General features: G+C 40.0%; 1 protein-coding gene across 1 annotated transcript in view; it reads right to left on the bottom strand.

Moving 5' to 3' along the window:
* Nucleotides 1-24,993, bottom strand: part of LOC128645634 (potassium voltage-gated channel subfamily H member 8-like) — a 1,117,245-nt gene extending 1,092,252 nt beyond the window's left edge. Inside the window, exon 1 of the mRNA XM_053698756.1 lies at nucleotides 24,918-24,993. Within this exon, the coding sequence (XP_053554731.1) occupies nucleotides 24,918-24,993 (76 nt within the window). The remainder of the gene's footprint in view (nucleotides 1-24,917) is intronic.
* Between the last annotated feature and the right edge of the window lie 698 nt (nucleotides 24,994-25,691).

Consider the following 25,691-nt stretch of genomic DNA (forward strand, 5'->3'; position numbering starts at 1 on the left):
TCCTGTGATGCCAGGGAGTACCTTGGATTTCCCTGTTTTCAGTATGCGTCTTTAACGGAGGCGTGTCTTCCTGGGCTCCAGGTGCTGCAGCTTGGATTAAACAGACCTGTGCCGTCACTGAAGACTACTAGACATCCTCTATACTCTCAGAGGTTTCATGAGATTATACATGTCAATGGTAAGGAAGAGAAAGCGCATAAAAAAACCTTGATTGAAAGATGTGAGTTTTCTCTTTTGCATAAGAGATTAGATATACTGTATATCTAAGATGTAGGTGAATGTGGGTGATTTTAAAAATGTAAAAAACTTTTACAAGGTAAGTTTGGTAAGGACATACATACTTCAGTTGCTTTATGGTACTAGTTATCTTTGTCCATTTTCAAATTCTAAAACCTTCATACAGAAGTATTGCATGATTTATTCTTATGTCCAAAACCCTGATTCTTAGCCATTAGAAAACACTACAATATCATCCATGTGACTAATACATTTTTGTCATATACCTTTATTACAACTTCAAAGTGTTTTATTGGTCACTTGGCAACTTGTTCTCCATTTTTCATTTTTATAGTTAAGTAACACAGGCATGTCGAGTCTTGATCATTCATTGACACAGGTGAAATGTACTAACAAACAAGTTCACTAATAAAAAGTATTTTCATTTATTTATAATATTTATGTGCCCCCTATTGCCTCTTCTACTATGGATATCCATGAATCCATGGCATAAAGAAAAAATAAGCGAGCAACCAATCAACGGTGGAATGAAGGTTATGGTCAATAATCACATATTGGTTTGAATTAAAGATCTTGTATTCAGTTGAAATCGGGATGGGGATCCAGTGGGTGCCGAAGCAGTTCTTTGTTTTTCTCAAAACAAAATTTAGCCTCTCAAACTTTTGGCCCTACCTGGCCCTCCAAGAGCTTTTATGTTGTACGCATCACCAATGAGTGGAGAACATTTATCAGTAAATCAAATAAGACGTTCAAGACTCATCATAAGATAATGGAGTAATATGTTCCACATTTTTATAAAGTTGAGTAGCATGCTCAGGTATACTTAATTGATCAATAGTAAATCATTTCCTATGTATTTTTAACTAAAAATGAGATTATAATCTAAATTCAATTTGAAGTGTTATTTGCGGCACAAGTGTGAATATAAATTAATGTAACCCGCTGCCAATCCTGCCCTTAGTTGTGGTGCCATTAGTTTAGAGTAAATGAGAAACCCCTTTAAGCTTACTTTCTAGAATGGTTTTATTATGTTATGGGATATTGTCTCAGTTTGTTACTATGTGTTTAATACTCTGATAGTGTGTTTAGGAGGATTTTGCAATGTGTTACTATGTGTCTATATATCAACATTATTTGTTCCTGTTAGAGTGCAGCTACTATGAATCTCAGAGACGTTCCATAAAACCCGTGGTTTATACTTTAATTTCCTGTGTGAAAGCCTTACTGTAAACACACATGGTTATTCTACATGCAATGTTGCTAAAACATTTAAGTAGCGCGCACAGCATATATAAAGCATGGAAACCAAAGGTAACCTACACCGCATATGCACCTGACTCTGTAAGGTCCAAAACTGTCTGCACTTTACTAGATGTATAAGCAATAATGAGAAATCCTGGCTGTAACAAAACTCACGATATTGAATAATGCTGTCAAACTAGGTGGATTTAATTATCATGTCTAATTTTGCCATCTGTCCGCCCATACTAATTATCATTACAAGGACTTCATTTTTCACAATGATATTGGTAAGAGGCTGATGCAATTTTTTCTTCTTTCATGTTGTACATAAAAAATATATTTATGGACTTTAATATATCAGTCATTAAAAGCCCACCTGTGTGCAAAAGTGAAGCCTGTCAAATGTCAATAAATTAGATCCTTCTGTTCTGTTTTTAAATGAAATAATTTATTTACTACATGGAAAGGGGTTAAATATTTTGTCAAAGCCACACTCCCAGAATAGCTCTGCCACTTAAGATCTCAATATGGCCACTGGGTCGGTTTCTGTTTGGCTCACATGCCACATCCATATTTAGAGTAACATAAGAGTGTTATTGCTGTGTGACTGACTATTGTGCACAAACAAGCTTCTTTATAGAGAAATATGCTAATTCAAAAGAAATACAACAGAAATACCCAATCCATATGGACCTATATTAGTACACAATATGTGTGTAACCAAGTGATGGCAAATGTCACATACTTGAAATCTCTATGTCCCTGTTTGCCCATGCCCTGCTCAGGGTGCCTCCCTCTCTCTTTATCTTGCACTCAGTATACTTTCTCCCTGACATTTACCCAACAGTATTGTTTCTCCTGCACCAGCCTCTCCACCACACTGATTAAAACAGAGTTCTGCAACGATCTGGAGGACTTTTCCTTGTATTTAAAGGGACACTCAATCAAAATTAAACCTTCATTATTCAGATAGAGCATGCCATTCTAAACAACTTTCCAATTTACTTCCATTAACTAAATGTGCACAGTCTTTATATATTTAAACTTTTTGAGTCACCAGCTCCTACTGAGCATGTGCAAGAATAAGTGTGTATGCATTTGTGAATGGCTGATGGCTGTCACATGGTACGTGTATGCATTTGTGATTGGCTGATGGCAATGTCACATGGTACAAGGGGAGTGGAAAAAGACATAACTTAAAATTGTCAGAAAAAAAACCTACTACTCATTTGAAGTTCAGACTAAGTGCAATTACATTGTCTTGTTATCTTGCATTTGTTGATTATGCAAATCTACTATGTTGACTGGTCCTTTAAGCAAGGATTTGTGTGGAGGATTTGTTTTTCTTCAACTAGCCATCAAGATTATACAAAAGTGTAAAACATAATACATTCCTGAAAAAGAACCACAGATGGCCACAGTATAAAAACTTCCATAAGCATGTATTTGAACTTTGGTCATGATATTTTACAAGTTTTTTTTATAAATGTTTAGCTGGGGTTAAACACATAGACCCTAATTCAAATCCAATATAATTCCCATAGGAAGTGCATATGTGCTTCTAAACATATCTAGTTCTTTTTATTTTCAATAAAGGATAACAAGGGAACAAAGTAAATTTGATAACAGAATTAAATTTGAACTTTTCTTAAAATTGCATGCTCTATCTGAAAACTTCATTTTGACATTTTAACTTCAGAAATATATCTAATTTCATTAACAGTATTTAGCAAAATACAGGGAGTGCAGAATTATTAGGCAAATGAGTATTTTGACCACATCATCCTCTTTATGCATATTGTCTTACTCCAAGCTGTATAGGCTCGAAAGCCTACTACCAATTAAGCATATTAGGTGATGTGCATCTCTGTAATGAGAAGGGGTGTGGTCTAATGACATCAACACCCTATATCAGGTGTGCATAATTATTAGGCAACTTCCTTTCCTTTGGCAAAATGGGTCAAAAGAAGGATTTGACAGGCTCAGAAAAGTCAAAAATAGTGAGATATCTTGCTGAGGGATGCAGCACTCTTAAAATTGCAAAGCTTCTGAAGCGTGATCATCGAACAATCAAGCGTTTCATTCAAAATAGTCAACAGGGTCGCAAGAAGCGTGTGGAAAAACCAAGGCGCAAAATAACTGCCCATGAACTGAGAAAAGTCAAGCGTGCAGCTGCCAAGATGCCACTTGCCACCAGTTTGGCCATATTTCTGAGCTGCAACATCACTGGAGTGCCCAAAAGCACAAGGTGTGCAATACTCAGAGACATGGCCAAGGTAAGAAAGGCTGAAAGATGACCACCACTGAACAAGACACACAAGCTGAAACGTCAAGACTAGGCCAAGAAATATCTCAAGAATGATTTTTCTAAGGTTTTATGGACTGATGAAATGAGAGTGAGTCTTGATGGGCCAGATGGATGGGCCCGTGGCTGGATTGGTAAAGGGCAGAGAGCTCCAGTCCGACTCAGACGCCAGCAAGGTGGAGGTGGAGTACTGGTTTGGGCTGGTATCATCAAAGATGAGCTTGTGGGGCCTTTTCGGGTTGAGGATGGAGTCAAGCTCAACTCCCAGTCCTACTGCCAGTTTCTGGAAGACACCTTCTTCAAGCAGTGGTACAGGAAGAAGTCTGCATCCTTCAAGAAAAACATGATTTTCATGCAGGACAATGCTCCATCACAAGCGTCCAAGTACTCCACAGCGTGGCTGGCAAGAAAGGGTATAAAAGAAGAAAATCTAATGACATGGCCTCCTTGTTCACCTGATCTGAACCCCATTGAGAACCTGTGGTCCATCATCAAATGTGAGATTTACAAGGAGGGAAAACAGTACACCTCTCTGAACAGTGTCTGGGAGGCTGTGGTTGCTGCTGCACGCAATGTTGATGGTGAACAGATCAAAACACTGACAGAATCCATGGATGGCAGGCTTTTGAGTGTCCTTGCAAAGAAAGGTGGCTATATTGGTCACTAATTTGTTTTTGTTTTGTTTTTGAATGTCAGAAATGTATATTTGTATATTTGTGAATGTTGAGATGTTATATTGGTTTCACTGGTAAAAATAAATAATTGAAATGGGTATATATTTGTTTTTTGTTAAGTTGCCTAATAATTATGCACAGAGATATCCCCCTAAAATAGCTATAACTAAAAACAAACTAAAAACTACTTCCAAAACTATTCAGCTTTGATATTAATGAGTTTTTTGGGTTCATTGAGAACATGGTTGTTGTTCAATAATAAAATTAATCCTCAAAAATACAACTTGCCTAATAATTCTGCACTCCCTGTATAGTATGTGCAGTGTACACATCTGTTGGACAGTTTGAAATAAAAAACATACTTCAACTGATTTAAATAGAAGTAGATTCCCTAAACCTCACCTACTCACCTATTAAATTGCAGGGTTTAGACCTCATAGTAGCAGCAATCATTAAAGGGAACAGTCTAGTCAAAATTAAACTTTCATGGTTCAAATAAGGCATGCCATTTTAAACAACTTTTTAAACGCATTTTCTTTGTTCTCTTGGTATTCTTTGTTGAAAGCTAAACCTAGAAGGCCGCCTCTTATCTAAATGCATTTTTACATTTTTACAGCTAGACAGTACTAGTTCATGTGTGTCATATATATGCAAATCTGTCAAAAGAACTGAAATAAGGGGGCAGTCCGCAGAGCCTTAGATACAAAGTAATCACAGAGGTAAAAAGTATAATAATATAACAGTGCTGGTTATGCAAAACTGGGGAATGGGTAATAAAGGGATCATCTGTCTATTTAAACAAAAATTCTGGAGTAGACTGTCACTTTAAAGTATAGAAACTTTCATTGTAGGTTTGGATATCACATGCAAAATAAGCTATTTAAAATGCCAATATAAAGATAAATCAACTATTTGTAAACAATTTAATACACCACAGCAGGTAAAATGGATCATTGGGAACAAATTAAAGGGGAGAAAAAAAATTAAGTAAATTGTCCCTTTAAAACAGACCTTGATGGTTTATAACATCTTTAGGAATAGTTGTTAGTCAATAATCTGTTACCTGATACCCTTTACTATGTAATACAAAGTAGCAAGAAAAGGGCTAATAAAAGTAGGTTATTATTATTTTAATTGCAACATCCATCTCTGGTTCTCAGAGCATTATGAGCATTATAAAAAAAAAAACCTATGCTATGTAGAATGTTTACAAACTAAATTCATGTTGGTCTTAACCAATTAGGTTTATTCTAGGCTTGCAAGTTCATATCGATGGGAAAGAAAAATGATACAGCAGGAAAAAACTCTGGGATAAAATGGTATAGCATGGAAATATATATGAATTGTAACGCAGCCTGCACAATAGCTGAGAAAATAACTGTGTTATACAGGTGCAATTGTATATATCATCTTCATTATTTTCCACTTCAGATTTGCTTAAATAAAAAATGTGGTATGTATAGTGTTATAACCTTATGAATACACACTGCTCACTAATAGAACAGCAAGTCATTGGTTACTGAATGAAACCACCACATCATAGCTTCAGCATTTTAATGAAAATATGCAGTCTAAACAGCGTGCATAGCCTATTTTGTGGTACTTTTATTAGACATCACTTTTTACAGTGATATAAGAACTATATTCTTGCAGTTTGTGTATTATTACATGCTTGTCAGAAGTCTTTTGCTGGCAAGCTATTCAGTGGACCTGAGATGACAGCGTGCTTTTTGTTACATAACTCGCTGCCTGCAGCACTCACATGGTCTACTGGCAAGCTAGCAAACCAAAGCCTAATTGGCAGTGAGATTGCTTCAGTAAAAGATATGCCAGCGGAATAGCCCTATCTATGTGTTCCTGGCTCTGTTTATGTAGCAAAGAGGTCTGGCAAATCCCAAATCCTCCTTCACATCTAAGGAGATCCCACACTATGGAACAGTAGAAAGGATCACAGCCTACAGCATATGTACCATTCTACAGGCACAAGACTAGAAATTGCTCATAAACTGAATGCATAATCCTCTGACAGAGCTTTAAACATGCCATGCATGCAAAACATTGGCATGAATACAAAGTAAAGAATATGAAATCAGTTATTTGTTGGATTTGCAGCATTGCAGGCACAATGTATACACAGATAGAGATGTTAATACCTCAAGATTACATGCACAGGGGATTATACACATCCTATTATGTTATACTTAAAAAAGGACTATTATACTTAAAGGGACAGTGAACACCTTGTAATTACAAGACATTTCTGTTGTGTTGCTATAGAATATCATATCAGTCAAGTCTTAAGTTTTTAAACAAATTAACATCATATTTACTGCAATTAGTTTTCAATAGCCAAACCCCACCCACCATTTGCTTTATTTGGGGCGGGGGAGCCAATAGGTGCAGACAACAAGGCTGGTAGCTGTCATTAAGTTAGTATAAAATTCATTATCTTGCAGTTGTTATCTGATAAAGCCAATTAGGGACACATATGAAGCCAAATTAGCCTTGAGAAGTCAGCAGGGTGCATTTCAGGTTCTGAGAAATAGAAATTACTCAATTTTCAAAGCTAAATTAAATGAAACTAAACAATTTATATACAAATCTCAAGATAGATACTGTCCCTTTAAGCATAAGCATAATTATGGTTTCCTCAAAGCAGTTTAAGGTTTGCTAACAGTATTGCATCCTGACACTTCCAGAATGTGGCTCCTTGGCAGGAAAAACAATTTTAATTTTGTTTTTCCATCTTCTATTTCCCTGTGTTCTCAAAAAGTGCTGTAAGCAAATGATTTTGGGAGGACATCTTGGAAAATCAAGTGTTTAAACAAGCGGCCATCCTGATGACATATGAAACCCCTTGGATACCAGAGATGATTACAGTACATTGCGCATCCAACAAATAATATTAAAAAGGTTAACACAGTAATGTTAAAACAAAGCACAAATATTTTCACAAGCAGGGGCAAAACTACAGGGGGTACAGAGGTCGCAATTGCGACTGGGCCCCCAAGGGTGGGGGCCCAGCTTCAAAAAAAAAAATTCTTCTTCTTAGATTCTTGCACCTGTGCCCTGTGGTTTCTAGTTACGCCTCTGTTCACAAGCACAACTAATTTTTTGTTTTGTTTGATAAAGTCATTGTAATAGGTTTGCTAATTACCCAAGGTCCCCACTGCCTAGTAAATGTTACAGAACATGATAGTATATTGTCAGATGCAATCACAACAGTGACAAATACGGACATAAGGCGGTCTTCCTGAATCCTACAGTCTGATAAAACAAATGCAATTTACCAGAAATATTATCTCACAAATGTAATTTGTTCTATTAACTGAGCTTCTGCATCAATGCAATGACATAAATGGAAATAAGCAATGGGATTCAAGAAAACCTGTGGTGGTTTAGGAGATGACTGTAAGTACAAAGCACCCCATCATTACACCCCTAGGGGTGACAGCTGCTGGAAACTTGAAACCATTAATGTTTTTTTACATGTACAATGCTTTAAAGGGACAGTGTACAGTAAAATTGCTTCCATTTGCATTGTTTACCAGCTGCAGAGAATAACATGTATAAGAAATTGTTCCTTTATGTATATTTTTCAACAGTAAAATGGTCTGAGGTTGCAGGGAGATCAGACCTCCTTATCTTATCACTTTTTACACGCATAAATGCTTCCTTACCCCATCTATGCCTGTATATCAAAGCCTAAGTGAACAAATGCAAATTAGCATTTTAATACATATCACTAGGAGTACAATTTATTCTTCTTGTTCTTGCTTACATAGCTTTTTCTATAACCAACTCTTAAACATTGACAATTTAGTATATGTGGTGGATTCAACAGGCAAATTAATTATTTTACATAAATAAAAAGAGAGAAGCGCTCAACCTGGGAACGAACAATAGCATAATAGCTTGTTCTATGGCTAGTTACCACCCAAGAAGCAGCCTCTTTTTGCTCAACATGTGCCTTTCACAGAGAAAAACTTTCCTGAAGCATATCAGTCTGATCCTGACTTCACAGTACAGTCCAGCCCCGAAATACCAGGCAATCCTTCTCTGAACGAGAGAAACAGCAAAACCCCAGACGTACGTTTCGGCCTATTGTGGGCCTCGTCAGTGAGGTGCAGCCATATCCCTCTAGGCACACTGAGCAACGGGTCCACGTCTGGATTGCCGCATCACACTTAGGGAGACTTCCCAAAATGTCATAATTTACATAAATAAAAAGAGAGAAGCGCTCAACCTGGGAACGAACAATAGCATAATAGCTTGTTCTATGGCTAGTTACCACCCAAGAAGCAGCCTCTTTTTGCTCAACATGTGCCTTTCACAGAGAAAAACTTTCCTGAAGCATATCAGTCTGATCCTGACTTCACAGTACAGTCCAGCCCCGAAATACCAGGCAATCCTTCTCTGAACGAGAGAAACAGCAAAACCCCAGACGTACGTTTCGGCCTATTGTGGGCCTCGTCAGTGAGGTGCAGCCATATCCCTCTAGGCACACTGAGCAACGGGTCCACGTCTGGATTGCCGCATCACACTTAGGGAGACTTCCCAAAATGTCATAATTTACATAAATAAAAAGAGAGAAGCGCTCAACCTGGGAACGAACAATAGCATAATAGCTTGTTCTATGGCTAGTTACCACCCAAGAAGCAGCCTCTTTTTGCTCAACATGTGCCTTTCACAGAGAAAAACTTTCCTGAAGCATATCAGTCTGATCCTGACTTCACAGTACAGTCCAGCCCCGAAATACCAGGCAATCCTTCTCTGAACGAGAGAAACAGCAAAACCCCAGACGTACGTTTCGGCCTATTGTGGGCCTCGTCAGTGAGGTGCAGCCATATCCCTCTAGGCACACTGAGCAACGGGTCCACGTCTGGATTGCCGCATCACACTTAGGGAGACTTCCCAAAATGTCATAATTTACATAAATAAAAAGAGAGAAGCGCTCAACCTGGGAACGAACAATAGCATAATAGCTTGTTCTATGGCTAGTTACCACCCAAGAAGCAGCCTCTTTTTGCTCAACATGTGCCTTTCACAGAGAAAAACTTTCCTGAAGCATATCAGTCTGATCCTGACTTCACAGTACAGTCCAGCCCCGAAATACCAGGCAATCCTTCTCTGAACGAGAGAAACAGCAAAACCCCAGACGTACGTTTCGGCCTATTGTGGGCCTCGTCAGTGAGGTGCAGCCATATCCCTCTAGGCACACTAAGCAACGGGTCCACGTCTGGATTGCCGCATCACACTTAGGGAGACTTCCCAAAATGTCATAATTTACATAAATAAAAAGAGAGAAGCGCTCAACCTGGGAACGAACAATAGCATAATAGCTTGTTCTATGGCTAGTTACCACCCAAGAAGCAGCCTCTTTTTACTCAACATGTGCCTTTCACAGAGAAAAACTTTCCTGAAGCATATCAGTCTGATCCTGACTTCACAGTACAGTCCAGCCCCGAAATACCAGGCAATCCTTCTCTGAACGAGAGAAACAGCAAAACCCCAGACGTACGTTTCGGCCTATTGTGGGCCTCGTCAGTGAGGTGCAGCCATATCCCTCTAGGCACACTGAGCAACGGGTCCACATCTGGATTGCCGCATCACACTTAGGGAGACTTCCCAAAATGTCATAATTTACATAAATAAAAAGAGAGAAGCGCTCAACCTGGGAACGAACAATAGCATAATAGCTTGTTCTATGGCTAGTTACCACCCAAGAAGCAGCCTCTTTTTGCTCAACATGTGCCTTTCACAGAGAAAAACTTTCCTGAAGCATATCAGTCTGATCCTGACTTCACAGTACAGTCCAGCCCCGAAATACCAGGCAATCCTTCTCTGAACGAGAGAAACAGCAAAACCCCAGACGTACGTTTCGGCCTATTGTGGGCCTCGTCAGTGAGGTGCAGCCATATCCCTCTAGGCACACTGAGCAACGGGTCCACGTCTGGATTGCCGCATCACACTTAGGGAGACTTCCCAAAATGTCATAATTTACATAAATAAAAAGAGAGAAGCGCTCAACCTGGGAACGAACAATAGCATAATAGCTTGTTCTATGGCTAGTTACCACCCAAGAAGCAGCCTCTTTTTGCTCAACATGTGCCTTTCACAGAGAAAAACTTTCCTGAAGCATATCAGTCTGATCCTGACTTCACAGTACAGTCCAGCCCCGAAATACCAGGCAATCCTTCTCTGAACGAGAGAAACAGCAAAACCCCAGACGTACGTTTCGGCCTATTGTGGGCCTCGTCAGTGAGGTGCAGCCATATCCCTCTAGGCACACTGAGCAACGGGTCCACGTCTGGATTGCCGCATCACACTTAGGGAGACTTCCCAAAATGTCATAATTTACATAAATAAAAAGAGAGAAGCGCTCAACCTGGGAACGAACAATAGCATAATAGCTTGTTCTATGGCTAGTTACCACCCAAGAAGCAGCCTCTTTTTGCTCAACATGTGCCTTTCACAGAGAAAAACTTTCCTGAAGCATATCAGTCTGATCCTGACTTCACAGTACAGTCCAGCCCCGAAATACCAGGCAATCCTTCTCTGAACGAGAGAAACAGCAAAACCCCAGACGTACGTTTCGGCCTATTGTGGGCCTCGTCAGTGAGGTGCAGCCATATCCCTCTAGGCACACTGAGCAACGGGTCCACGTCTGGATTGCCGCATCACACTTAGGGAGACTTCCCAAAATGTCATAATTTACATAAATAAAAAGAGAGAAGCGCTCAACCTGGGAACGAACAATAGCATAATAGCTTGTTCTATGGCTAGTTACCACCCAAGAAGCAGCCTCTTTTTGCTCAACATGTGCCTTTCACAGAGAAAAACTTTCCTGAAGCATATCAGTCTGATCCTGACTTCACAGTACAGTCCAGCCCCGAAATACCAGGCAATCCTTCTCTGAACGAGAGAAACAGCAAAACCCCAGACGTACGTTTCGGCCTATTGTGGGCCTCGTCAGTGAGGTGCAGCCATATCCCTCTAGGCACACTGAGCAACGGGTCCACGTCTGGATTGCCGCATCACACTTAGGGAGACTTCCCAAAATGTCATAATTTACATAAATAAAAAGAGAGAAGCGCTCAACCTGGGAACGAACAATAGCATAATAGCTTGTTCTATGGCTAGTTACCACCCAAGAAGCAGCCTCTTTTTGCTCAACATGTGCCTTTCACAGAGAAAAACTTTCCTGAAGCATATCAGTCTGATCCTGACTTCACAGTACAGTCCAGCCCCGAAATACCAGGCAATCCTTCTCTGAACGAGAGAAACAGCAAAACCCCAGACGTACGTTTCGGCCTATTGTGGGCCTCGTCAGTGAGGTGCAGCCATATCCCTCTAGGCACACTGAGCAACGGGTCCACGTCTGGATTGCCGCATCACACTTAGGGAGACTTCCCAAAATGTCATAATTTACATAAATAAAAAGAGAGAAGCGCTCAACCTGGGAACGAACAATAGCATAATAGCTTGTTCTATGGCTAGTTACCACCCAAGAAGCAGCCTATTTTTGCTCAACATGTGCCTTTCACAGAGAAAAACTTTCCTGAAGCATATCAGTCTGATCCTGACTTCACAGTACAGTCCAGCCCCGAAATACCAGGCAATCCTTCTCTGAACGAGAGAAACAGCAAAACCCCAGACGTACGTTTCGGCCTATTGTGGGCCTCGTCAGTGAGGTGCAGCCATATCCCTCTAGGCACACTGAGCAACGGGTCCACGTCTGGATTGCCGCATCACACTTAGGGAGACTTCCCAAAATGTCATAATTTACATAAATAAAAAGAGAGAAGCGCTCAACCTGGGAACGAACAATAGCATAATAGCTTGTTCTATGGCTAGTTACCACCCAAGAAGCAGCCTCTTTTTGCTCAACATGTGCCTTTCACAGAGAAAAACTTTCCTGAAGCATATCAGTCTGATCCTGACTTCACAGTACAGTCCAGCCCCGAAATACCAGGCAATCCTTCTCTGAACGAGAGAAACAGCAAAACCCCAGACGTACGTTTCGGCCTATTGTGGGCCTCGTCAGTGAGGTGCAGCCATATCCCTCTAGGCACACTGAGCAACGGGTCCACGTCTGGATTGCCGCATCACACTTAGGGAGACTTCCCAAAATGTCATAATTTACATAAATAAAAAGAGAGAAGCGCTCAACCTGGGAACGAACAATAGCATAATAGCTTGTTCTATGGCTAGTTACCACCCAAGAAGCAGCCTCTTTTTGCTCAACATGTGCCTTTCACAGAGAAAAACTTTCCTGAAGCATATCAGTCTGATCCTGACTTCACAGTACAGTCCAGCCCCGAAATACCAGGCAATCCTTCTCTGAACGAGAGAAACAGCAAAACCCCAGACGTATGTTTCGGCCTATTGTGGGCCTCGTCAGTGAGGTGCAGCCATATCCCTCTAGGCACACTGAGCAACGGGTCCACGTCTGGATTGCCGCATCACACTTAGGGAGACTTCCCAAAATGTCATAATTTACATAAATAAAAAGAGAGAAGCGCTCAACCTGGGAACGAACAATAGCATAATAGCTTGTTCTATGGCTAGTTACCACCCAAGAAGCAGCCTCTTTTTGCTCAACATGTGCCTTTCACAGAGAAAAACTTTCCTGAAGCATATCAGTCTGATCCTGACTTCACAGTACAGTCCATCCCCGAAATACCAGGCAATCCTTCTCTGAACGAGAGAAACAGCAAAACCCCAGACGTACGTTTCGGCCTATTGTGGGCCTCGTCAGTGAGGTGCAGCCATATCCCTCTAGGCACACTGAGCAACGGGTCCACGTCTGGATTGCCGCATCACACTTAGGGAGACTTCCCAAAATGTCATAATTTACATAAATAAAAAGAGAGAAGCGCTCAACCTGGGAACGAACAATAGCATAATAGCTTGTTCTATGGCTAGTTACCACCCAAGAAGCAGCCTCTTTTTGCTCAACATGTGCCTTTCACAGAGAAAAACTTTCCTGAAGCATATCAGTCTGATCCTGACTTCACAGTACAGTCCAGCCCCGAAATACCAGGCAATCCTTCTCTGAACGAGAGAAACAGCAAAACCCCAGACGTACGTTTCGGCCTATTGTGGGCCTCGTCAGTGAGGTGCAGCCATATCCCTCTAGGCACACTGAGCAACGGGTCCACGTCTGGATTGCCGCATCACACTTAGGGAGACTTCCCAAAATGTCATAATTTACATAAATAAAAAGAGAGAAGCGCTCAACCTGGGAACGAACAATAGCATAATAGCTTGTTCTATGGCTAGTTACCACCCAAGAAGCAGCCTCTTTTTGCTCAACATGTGCCTTTCACAGAGAAAAACTTTCCTGAAGCATATCAGTCTGATCCTGACTTCACAGTACAGTCCAGCCCCGAAATACCAGGCAATCCTTCTCTGAACGAGAGAAACAGCAAAACCCCAGACGTACGTTTCGGCCTATTGTGGGCCTCGTCAGTGAGGTGCAGCCATATCCCTCTAGGCACACTGAGCAACGGGTCCACGTCTGGATTGCCGCATCACACTTAGGGAGACTTCCCAAAATGTCATAATTTACATAAATAAAAAGAGAGAAGCGCTCAACCTGGGAACGAACAATAGCATAATAGCTTGTTCTATGGCTAGTTACCACCCAAGAAGCAGCCTCTTTTTGCTCAACATGTGCCTTTCACAGAGAAAAACTTTCCTGAAGCATATCAGTCTGATCCTGACTTCACAGTACAGTCCAGCCCCGAAATACCAGGCAATCCTTCTCTGAACGAGAGAAACAGCAAAACCCCAGACGTACGTTTCGGCCTATTGTGGGCCTCGTCAGTGAGGTGCAGCCATATCCCTCTAGGCACACTGAGCAACGGGTCCACGTCTGGATTGCCGCATCACACTTAGGGAGACTTCCCAAAATGTCATAATTTACATAAATAAAAAGAGAGAAGCGCTCAACCTGGGAACGAACAATAGCATAATAGCTTGTTCTATGGCTAGTTACCACCCAAGAAGCAGCCTCTTTTTGCTCAACATGTGCCTTTCACAGAGAAAAACTTTCCTGAAGCATATCAGTCTGATCCTGACTTCACAGTACAGTCCAGCCCCGAAATACCAGGCAATCCTTCTCTGAACGAGAGAAACAGCAAAACCCCAGACGTACGTTTCGGCCTATTGTGGGCCTCGTCAGTGAGGTGCAGCCATATCCCTCTAGGCACACTGAGCAACGGGTCCACGTCTGGATTGCCGCATCACACTTAGGGAGACTTCCCAAAATGTCATAATTTACATAAATTATTATGACATTTTGGGAAGTCTCCCTAAGTGTGATGCGGGAATCCAGACGTGGACCCGTTGCTCAGTGTGCCTAGAGGGATATGGCTGCACCTCACTGACGAGGCCCACAATAGGCCGAAACGTACGTCTGGGGTTTTGCTGTTTCTCTTGTTCAGAGAAGGATTGCCTGGTATTTCGGGGCTGGACTGTACTGTGAAGTCAGGATCAGGCTGATATGCTTCAGGAAAGTTTTTCTCTGTGAAAGGCACATGTTGGGCAAAAAGAGGCTGCTTCTTGGGTGGTAACTAGCCATAGAACAAGCTATTATGCTATTGTTCGTTTCCAGGTTGAGCGCTTCTCTCTTTTTATTTATGCAAATTATGACATTTTGGGAAGTCTCCCTAAGTGTGATGCGGGAATCCAGACGTGGACCCGTTGCTCAGTGTGCCTAGAGGGATATGGCTGCACCTCACTGACGAGGCCCACAATAGGCCGAAACGTACGTCTGGGGTTTTGCTGTTTCTCTTGTTCAGAGAAGGATTGCCTGGTATTTCGGGGCTGGACTGTACTGTGAAGTCAGGATCATGCTGATATGCTTCAGGAAAGTTTTTCTCTGTGAAAGGCACATGTTGGGCAAAAAGAGGCTGCTTCTTGGGTGGTAACTAGCCATAGAACAAGCTATTATGCTATTGTTCGTTTCCAGGTTGAGCGCTTCTCTCTTTTTATTTATGCAAATTATGACATTTTGGGAAGTCTCCCTAAGTGTGATGCGGGAATCCAGACGTGGACCCGTTGCTCAGTGTGCCTAGAGGGATATGGCTGCACCTCACTGACGAGGCCCACAATAGGCCGAAACGTACGTCTGGGGTTTTGCTGTTTCTCTTGTTCAGAGAAGGATTGCCTGGTATTTCGGGGCTGGACTGTACTGTGAAGTCAGGATCAGGCTGATATGCTTCAGGAAAGTTTTTCTCTGTGAAAGGCACATGTTGGGCAAAAAGAGGCTGCTTCTTGGGTGGTAACTAGCCATAGAACAAGCTATTATGCTATTGTTCGTTTCCAGGTTGAGCGCTTCTCTCTTTTTATTTATGCAAATTATGACATTTTGGGAAGTCTCCCTAAGTATGATGCGGGATTCCAGACGTGGACCCGTTGCTCAGTGTGCCTAGAGGGATATGGCTGCACCTCACTGACGATGCCCACAATAGGCCGAAACGTACGTCTGGGGTTTTGCTGTTTCTCTTGTTCAGAGAAGGATTGCCTGGTATTTCGGGGCTGGACTGTACTGTGAAGTCAGGATCAGGCTGATATGCTTCAGGAAAGTTTTTCTCTGTGAAAGGCACATGTTGGGCAAAAAGAGGCTGCTTCTTGGGTGGTAACTAGCCATAGAACAAGCTATTATGCTATTGTTCGTTTCCAGGTTGAGCGCTTCTCTCTTTTTATTTATGCAAATTATGACATTTTGGGAAGTCTCCCTAAGTGTGATGCGGGAATCCAGACGTGGACCCGTTGCTCAGTGTGCCTAGAGGGATATGGCTGCACCTCACTGACGAGGCCCACAATAGGCCGAAACGTACGTCTGGGGTTTTGCTGTTTCTCTTGTTCAGAGAAGGATTGCCTGGTATTTCGGGGCTGGACTGTACTGTGAAGTCAGGATCAGGCTGATATGCTTCAGGAAAGTTTTTCTCTGTGAAAGGCACATGTTGGGCAAAAAGAGGCTGCTTCTTGGGTGGTAACTAGCCATAGAACAAGCTATTATGCTATTGTTCGTTTCCAGGTTGAGCGCTTCTCTCTTTTTATTTATGCAAATTATGACATTTTGGGAAGTCTCCCTAAGTGTGATGCGGGAATCCAGACGTGGACCCGTTGCTCAGTGTGCCTAGAGGGATATGGCTGCACCTCACTGACGAGGCCCACAATAGGCCGAAACGTACGTCTGGGGTTTTGCTGTTTCTCTTGTTCAGAGAAGGATTGCCTGGTATTTCGGGGCTGGACTGTACTGTGAAGTCAGGATCAGGCTGATATGCTTCAGGAAAGTTTTTCTCTGTGAAAGGCACATGTTGGGCAAAAAGAGGCTGCTTCTTGGGTGGTAACTAGCCATAGAACAAGCTATTATGCTATTGTTCGTTTCCAGGTTGAGCGCTTCTCTCTTTTTATTTATGCAAATTAATTATTTTAATTTGCATTAAAGGTAAAGGAGCTATTTGTAAACAATTAAGTACACCCCAGAAAGTAAAATTGATAGGAACACATTAAAGGGGAGAACATTTTACAGTACACTGTCCCTTTAAGCGGAGATAATGAAAAAGGATCTGTTTTTAGACTAAAGACAGTAAAAAAGAATTTAAGGCTGTGGTCTTGATATTTTGCATCCACAGGAAGTATGATTCAGGTTCTGGAAAAAAAAATCTAATATATATATATATATATATATATATATATATATATATATACATACACACATATTATACCTTAAGAGTCACTACTTTAACGTTTACTACAAGAAGAATGCATATTTCTATGACACGTTTGCAAGAGAAAAAGTCTATACTTTCAAAATGACTGGTAGGAAGTTGAGATGTAATGAGAAAAAGGTAATACTTTTACAGAAAGTACAGTGACTGTATGGAATAACTTCATAGCAGATTTGTCAAAATGTTGTATAGTAAAATATTACTGGAAAATACAGCTATCCTCAGTAACATACGCTAAATTCCCCTCTGAGGTTTTAAAAAGGTCAGAAAATAGTCACATTCTAACCTGTAACATATTTTCTTAGCGGCAACGTCATTGTAAAGTGAATTGCTCTAGACATGTGCAGCACTGAATAATTTGTTTCGGTTGAATCATTCAGAACAAATATTCTTCCTTTATTGCAGGTGAAAAGGGTGTCACTTGTAATTTTATACTTACCTATAGCATGCTGGGGGAGCCGTGCTAATTTTAACCCTTCTTCAAAGAACCAGGGACGCACTTATAGGAGGCTTCGCGCAGATCCCAGAGCCTGTGTGAAAGAACCTTCTCCTTTCTCGCAGGCACTGGGATCCACTGTGCTAAGACTACTATGGCTCTGTGAAGAAGGGTCAGGATTAGCACGGGATTAGCACGGCTCCTCAGCTCGCTATAGGTAAGTATTAAAGATTTTAAAGCTAATTTAAATGAGACAAATGTATACTAATGAATTTCATTAGTATACATTCATTTTCATTAAATTAGTTTGTGCATTTGTTCATAGATTTACAAATGCATATTTCTAATTGCAACCATTTGAAAAATGTTGCCATACTGTGTATTTTATAGACATAGTAACATAGTAGATAAGGTTGAAAAAAGACTGAAGTCCATCGAGTTCAACCTATACAAATCTAAAATACTTACAAAAAGCTCCAGTTAAGCTTAAATAACCCCATTAAAATGTGACCCATTTAATACTAGCAATCATATCCATGAATTTTGTTTATATACAGAAATTTATCCAGACTATTTTTAAATGTATCTATGGTATTGGCATTCACTACCTCCTTTGGTAATGAGTTCCACAATTTTATTGCTCTTACAGTGAAAAAACGTTTCCGTTGCAGGAGATTAAATCTCCTTTCCTCCAACCTTAAATTATGACCTCTTGTCAGAACCAATTTTCTTGGAATAAAAAGAGCTTCTGCCATCTCTGTATATGGGCCTTGAATATATTTATATAAAGTAATCATGTCACCTCTCAAGCGCCTTTTTTCTAAAGAGAACAGACCCAGTTTGGCTAGCCTCTCCTCATAGGTTAATTTCTCCAATCCCCTTATTAGCTTTGTGGCCCTTCTCTGAACTTTTTCTAGTTCTGCAATATCTTTTTTAGCAATCGGTCCCCAGAACTGCACTCCAAACTCAAGGTGAGGTCTTACCAGGGCTTTATATAATGACAGAATTATGCTTTCCTCCCTTGAATCAATGCCTCTTTTAATACATGCTAGTATCTTATTAGCCTTTGAAGCCGCTGCCCTGCATTGTGCACTCATCTTTAGCTTGTTATCTATTACTACTCCCAAATCCCTTTCCTCCTGTGTTTGGCTAAGTCTTGTCCCATTTAAAAAATACATAGCCTGCTTATTTTTACTTCCAAAATGTAGAACCTTACATTTTTTCGTATTAAATCTCATTTTCCATTCACTTGCCCATAGTTCTAATTTTAGCAAATCCCTTTGCAAAGAGAGTTCATCCTGCTCTGACCTAATGACCTTACTTAACTTAGTATCATCTGCAAAAATAGAGATGTCGCTATTTAATCCTTGCTCCAAGTCATTTATAAAAATATTAAAAAGAACAGGGCCCAGTACTGATCCCTGGGGGACGCCACTGATTACCTTTGTCCAATCTGAGTATGATCCATTTACTGCTACTCGTTGCTCCCTATCTTTTATCCAGTTATTTATCCATGAGCTAACATTTTCAGCTATTCCCAGTCCCTTAATTTTGTGCATTAATCTCTCATGTGGCACTGTATCAAATGCCTTTGCAAAATCTAAGTATATCACATCAACTGATTCCCCTTTATCTATATTTTTACTTACTTCCTCGTAGAATCTAATTAGATTAGTTTGACATGATCTATTTCTCCTAAAGCCATGCTGATTAGAACTCATAATCTTGTTTACACGAATATGCTCATCAATATAATCCCTTATAATCCCTTCAAATATCTTCCCCACTATTGATGTCAGACTAACTGGTCTATAGCTTCCTGGATCATCCCTGCTTCCCTTTTTGAAGAGTGGCACCACATCAGCTTTACGCCAATCCTGGGGTACCATGCCTGAGGATAATGAGTCTTGAAAAATTAAGAGTAAAGGTTTGTCTATAACAGTGCTAAGTTCACTTAACACCCTTGGGTGTATTCCATCTGGGCCTGGAGTTTTATTTACCTTAATATTTTTTAGTTTTTTCCTGATATCCTCTAAACAAAACCCAGTTAGTGGTATGGACTGGCATGTTCTATTCTGTTCCAAAGTATCATTCAATGGTTCCTCTCTTGTGTATACTGAAGAAAAAAACTGGTTTAGTACCTCAGCCTTCTCCCTGTCATTATTTATCATGCTACCCTCCACACATTTTAATGTACCTATATTATCCTTCTTAGACTTTTTGCTATTTATGTACTTAAAGAACCTTTTAGGGTTAGACTTAGAATCCTTGGCAATTAATTTTTCATTTTCAATTTTGGCTAATTTGATTGCTTTTTTGCATGCTTTGTTACATTCCTTATAAATATTGTATGCTGAGTCTGTACTATTTTCTTTTAATAATTTAAATGCCCTACGTTTTTTCCTAATTTCTTTTAACACATTTTTATTTAGCCATAACGGCTTAGTTTTTTTATTTTTATTTTTATAACCATATGGTATGTATTGATATGTATATTTATTTAACAAATTTTTAAATATTATCCATTTATCCTCTGTATTTTTATTAGAAAATACATTGTCCCAATTTATATTATTTAATGATTTCCTTAAATCGTTGAATTTTGCTTTCTTGAAATTAAAAGTCTTAGATAAGCCTTTAAAACACTGCATATGAAAAGAGATTTCAAATGTGACCATGTTATGATCACTGTTACCCAAATGTTCTTTAACTTCTATGTTTGATATTATATCTGTATTGTTTGATAGCACTAAATCCAATATAGCTTTACTCCTAGTTGGCTCCTCTATTAATTGTGACAAGAAGTTATCCCTGAGAACATTTAAAAATCTATCCCCCTTAGCTGAATTACTAGTTTCATTGGCCCAGTTTATATCAGGGTAGTTAAAATCTCCCATAATTACAGCACTGTTATTAGCAGCCTTACCTATTTGGATAAATAGTTGAGTTTCCTCCGGGTCACTAATGTTGGGAGGCTTGTAGCATGTTCCTAGTAACATTTTTTTAGGATTTTTCCCCCCACTCTTTATTTCAACCCACAGGGTCTCTACATTGTCACTTGTATCATAAATATCTTCCCTTATTGTAGGTTTAAGGTCAGGTTTAATATACATGCAGATTCCTCCACCCCTTTTATTATTCCTGTCCCTCCTAAATAATGTATACCCCTCTAAGTTAACTGCCCAGTCATGTGAATCATCCCACCAAGTTTCAGTTATACTGATAACATCATAGTCCTCTTCTGCAACTAAGAGCGTCAGCTCCCCCATTTTACCTGTCATGCTTCTTGCATTTGTTGTCATACATTTAATTTTCATGTGCTTTCTGCTGCTACTTGGTGTACTTTCCTCTATACTTTCTAATGTGACATTTCTTAAGTCATCCCTTCCTTGAGATATTAAGGGAGTGACATATTCAGACACTGATCTCTCTGTTCTATTTTGTTCTAATTGACCCTCCCCCCCTTTGCCTAGTTTAAAAGGTTCTCTAAACGTGCTACCATCCTTTCCCCCAACACACCTGCACCCATGTCATTCAGGTGCAATCCATCCTTACTGTACAATTTGTACCCTAGTGAAAAATCAGCCCAGTGTTCTAAAAAGTCAAACCCCTCATTTTTACACCATGTTTTTAGCCATGAATTAACAGACCTTAGCTCCTTCTGCCTTACTGAGTTAACACACGGCACTGGTAATATCTCAGAAAATATTACTTTGGAGGTCCTTGCTTTAAGCTTGCTACCTAACTCCCTGAAGTCATTTTTTAGGACTCTCCATCTCCCACTGATTTCTTCATTAGTACCAATATGCACCATGACTGCAGGATCAGACCCGCATCCCTCTAACAATCTATCAATACGCTCCACAATATGCCTAACACGAGCCCCTGGAAGACAGCAAACTGTTCTATGTAAAGGGTCTGGATGACAAATTACCCTATCAACCTTCCTTATAATAGAGTCTCCTACCACCAACATCTGCCTCTGGCCCTGACTTGTATGCCCCTCTTCCATGACTGAAGGACTGCCCACCATAGTATGCTCCTCTTCCACAGCTAAAGGACTGTTCACTATACTAGGCAACACGGCCCTCTCTGACACTGCCACCCCTGAACTGATATCCCCAACATCTTCACTTAATCTTGCAAATCTATTGGGGTGTACCAGCTCAGAACTGGCCTGTCTCTTCCGCTTACTTCGCCCTCTAACTGTGACCCAGCTACATCCTGGAGTCTCCTCATCTGAATCCTCCCCATTCCCACTGCTGGAACCATTAACAACCAGCTCAGTCCTATCCATTTCCCTTTCAAGTGTCTGAATTTCATGTAGTGTTGCAATTCGTTCCTCCAGATCCCCAATACGAGTTTCTAAAGAGACAATATGCTCGCACTTGCCACAAACATATAATCCCAGAAGCGGCTGCTCCAGTGATGCAAACATGTGGCAAGCTGTACACTGAATGAGATTCTCACACATTCTTAATAAAAGGTTTAACTTAAAAGTATAAAATAAATATATTTCCCCTTGGTTACCCCAAAACCTTGTTTGCCTAACTACCTTGGTTAGCTAACTATTATACTTAAACAGACAATGTTAATTTAACATGATAATAAAATGTATATTTATTTGGTCCTTTCACAATATCATTTTAGTAGTAGTATTGTCCAGTTGTTCAGGTACCTTAGAAAGAATCCCCAAATGAATATATGTACTCAGAGTTTAACCATTTTATTTCAAGTCACCCCTGTAGAGCATATAACTATTCAACTTTTTTTAATTAAAAAATAAAATATTAACATATTTCTAATCTTATTAGCATTAATCAGCCAAAAACAAATGTACTGTGTTTTTTCAGATTATGGCATGTGTAAAATGTATTTTACTTCACTAAATTGGCTATCATTGATCTGTCACACCTTTAACAATAAAATAGTCTCAAGCTGTGATTATTCACCTAGGAGTCACAGTAATGCCGATGTACAAAGCAGTAGGATACACAATAATTAATTTGAATATACAAACTTGTTATGTTTCTTGCAGACACAGGAAGCTTTCTAAAATGATACACAAATTTAATAAAGCTACAACTTTTCATATCATTTCCATATTTCCCTGCAGCCTGTTTACATTAAGGGTGAGTGAGAGCAGTATGGGTTTGATGCCCCTAACACAAGAGACAGAGAAAAGAGAGTTAGGTTTGGTTAGCTGTATTTGCCATTCACTCCAGGAGACAAACTGAGATGAGAGGAGAGAGAGAAGAAAGAAAAAAGAGTGTTCATTTATATTGCTGGCTAAACTATCTTATTCACATAGCATAACAAGCTGTCCATGGTACTGATTTTTTTAAAATTCACTATGAGTAACTTTTCACTGGAGAGAGAGAGAGAGAGAGAGAGAGAGAGAGAGAGAGAGAGAGAGAGAGAGAGAGAGAGAGAGAGAGAGAGAGAGAGAGAGAGAGAGAGAGAGAGAGACAGAGAGAGAGAGAGAGAGAGAGAGCAGAGAGAGAGAAGAGAGAGAGAGAGAGAAGAGAGAGAGAGAGAGAGAGAGAGAGAGAGAGAGAGAAAGAGAAAGAGACAGAGACAGAGAGAGAGAAGAGAGAGACAGAGAGAGAGAAAGAGAGAGACAGAGAGAGAGAGAGAGAGAGAGAGAGAAAGAGAGAGAGAGAGAGAGAGAAAGAGAGAGACAGAGAGAGAGAAAGAGAGAGACTGAGAGAGAGAGAGAGAGAGAGAGAGAGAGAGAGACAGAGAGAGAGAGAGAGAGAGAGAAAAAGAGAGAGAGAGAGAAAGAAAGAGAGAGAGAGACAGAGAGAGAGAGAGAGAAGAGAGAGACAGAGAGAGAGAGAGAGAGAGAGAGAGAGAGAGAGAGACAGAGAGAGTGACAGAGAGAGAGACTGGTGCTAGATAGATAGATGATAGATATATAGATAGATAGAGACTGGTGCTAGATAGATAGATGATAGATAGATAGATAGATGATAGATAGATAGATAGATGATAGATATATAGATAGATGATAGATAGATAGATAGATAGATAGATAGATAGATAGATAGATAGATAGATAGATAGATGATAGATAGATAGATAGATAGATAGATAGATAGATAGATAGATAGATAGATAGATAGAGAAAGAGAGAGAGAGAGAGAGAGAGAGAGAGAGAGATAAACAATTAAACATCCCTCTGATAAATGTAAACATAAAATATTCTCATTGTTATATGCTGCATATTTTCTTCATACAGCCACTTCCAGGGTGCAGAGAAAAACTAACTTGTTGTTACAATGATAAAATGTAGATTATTAAAGCTTAAATTAATTTCAAAAACTGTCCTCATAATATTCTAGAAAACAGTTTAATAGGAAATGAACTAGGGAAGCACAGAGACAGCTTGCACTGTGCCATTTTCTGTTTGAAAGAAAATGCCAAGGGGTGAGAGCTAGAGAAATAGATTCCTCCCAAAGCTGGCATTCTTTGCAAGCTAGCTGTGCTTTTAATAATGCAAGGATAGCAAATGATTTAAGCTAACATGCTTGAAGGGGGCTTTAGGAACATTCATACAACCCAGAAATGCCTAACAACATATGTGTAAATACATTTGTAAGAGCATTTTACAGAGGTAAAATAAGTCTTTCTTGCAAAGTAAAAATATATCTATAATTTTAATCGAATTATTTCTGCAGTTTCCCTCATATATTTGTTCAAACATTTTAAAAGATGTAACCATGTTTTAAACCCTGGTAACCCAAACTGGCAAAGAAGAGTTTAATAACATCTAGAATATATCCCGTTCACTGAATACAATTTGCTAATAGAGGGTGGGTTACCAGCAAAAAATAATAATAATAATAACCATGTTCCAAAACCCATATAAACCTATTTTCTAGTGTATTTCCCAAATAAATCCTATACGACTAAATACATTGAACCTTAATGTTATGTATGTAATAGGTAATGTGATCTAATTTAGCAATATCCACACAATAAGCAGCTGTCAGACAAACATAGCATGTTACTTTAGCTCATTGATCACGACTCAGAAATGTCTTTGTTCTTTCCACATTCATCATTACAAATAGCCTATAGTCCTTTGGTCTTAACTGGGCATAATAAATAGACTAGAGCGCACGCATCAGACACTTAGATCTTTTGCACCATTAGGTCTAATAATGTATCTCCAAATGCATAAGTTCCTTTCATCTAGAGTTCTATCTCTGGAGTAGTGGAAGAAATTGTTTGGGTATAGATTAAAAAGGAGATATATAATTAAGATTACTTACGGGTCCCGTCAAACCTTGTTGCTATAGTATCCAAGAAAGTGTTCTGAGGGGCCAGTAGCCCTTTCATCACAGGCATCTTCCCAGCAGCTAACCCATGCACACCTGACTAAATTGTGTATTGAAGGTGGAGGTCCTAGACGTTTCGTGAGTAGCAGGATGAAGATCCAGATCACCCCCCACAAACTGATCCCTGCTGGAAAAGAGGCATCCACTTGATAGACATGGTTCTTCCTTGACAATGTAATTACTGACAGAGGTCGTCTCTCGCAAAAGGGCTGTGAGATGGGAGGTGGCAAAAGTTGGGTCCAAGTTAGTCCAACCCAGGAACTGTACAGCCAAACCAAAGGTCTAAAACTCGGGGGTGCTGTCCAGTACTGTGGTGCTGATATCAGATCCCCTTCCCTTGTGTGCTTTCATTCTCTCCCTTTCTTGCTTCTCTGGCAGATGCAACATCACGTGGCCGCTGAGAGGAGGAGGGAGGATTGAATAGGCAGCTCCCAGGTAACAGCCTGTCTTAGAGCTGGATGGATGGGCAGGGCAGGTATCTCCTGCACCTAGAGCTATGAATCTTAGTCGTATTAAGTGTCCTATAGATATAACACACTGAGTGGTATAGTAAACAAGTGTATAGATGTGTATTGTACTCACACACATACATGTTAAGCCCTGCCTCTCGGTACATAAATACATTCTTTATTTGCAACTTACAGGCATACATACATGCAGTGTATAAATAAATCACACATGCAGAATATATACATCTTCACAATAAGT

The sequence above is a fragment of the Bombina bombina genome, chromosome 1 (genome assembly GCF_027579735.1).
Source record: "Bombina bombina isolate aBomBom1 chromosome 1, aBomBom1.pri, whole genome shotgun sequence".
Classification (NCBI taxonomy): domain Eukaryota; kingdom Metazoa; phylum Chordata; class Amphibia; order Anura; family Bombinatoridae; genus Bombina; species Bombina bombina.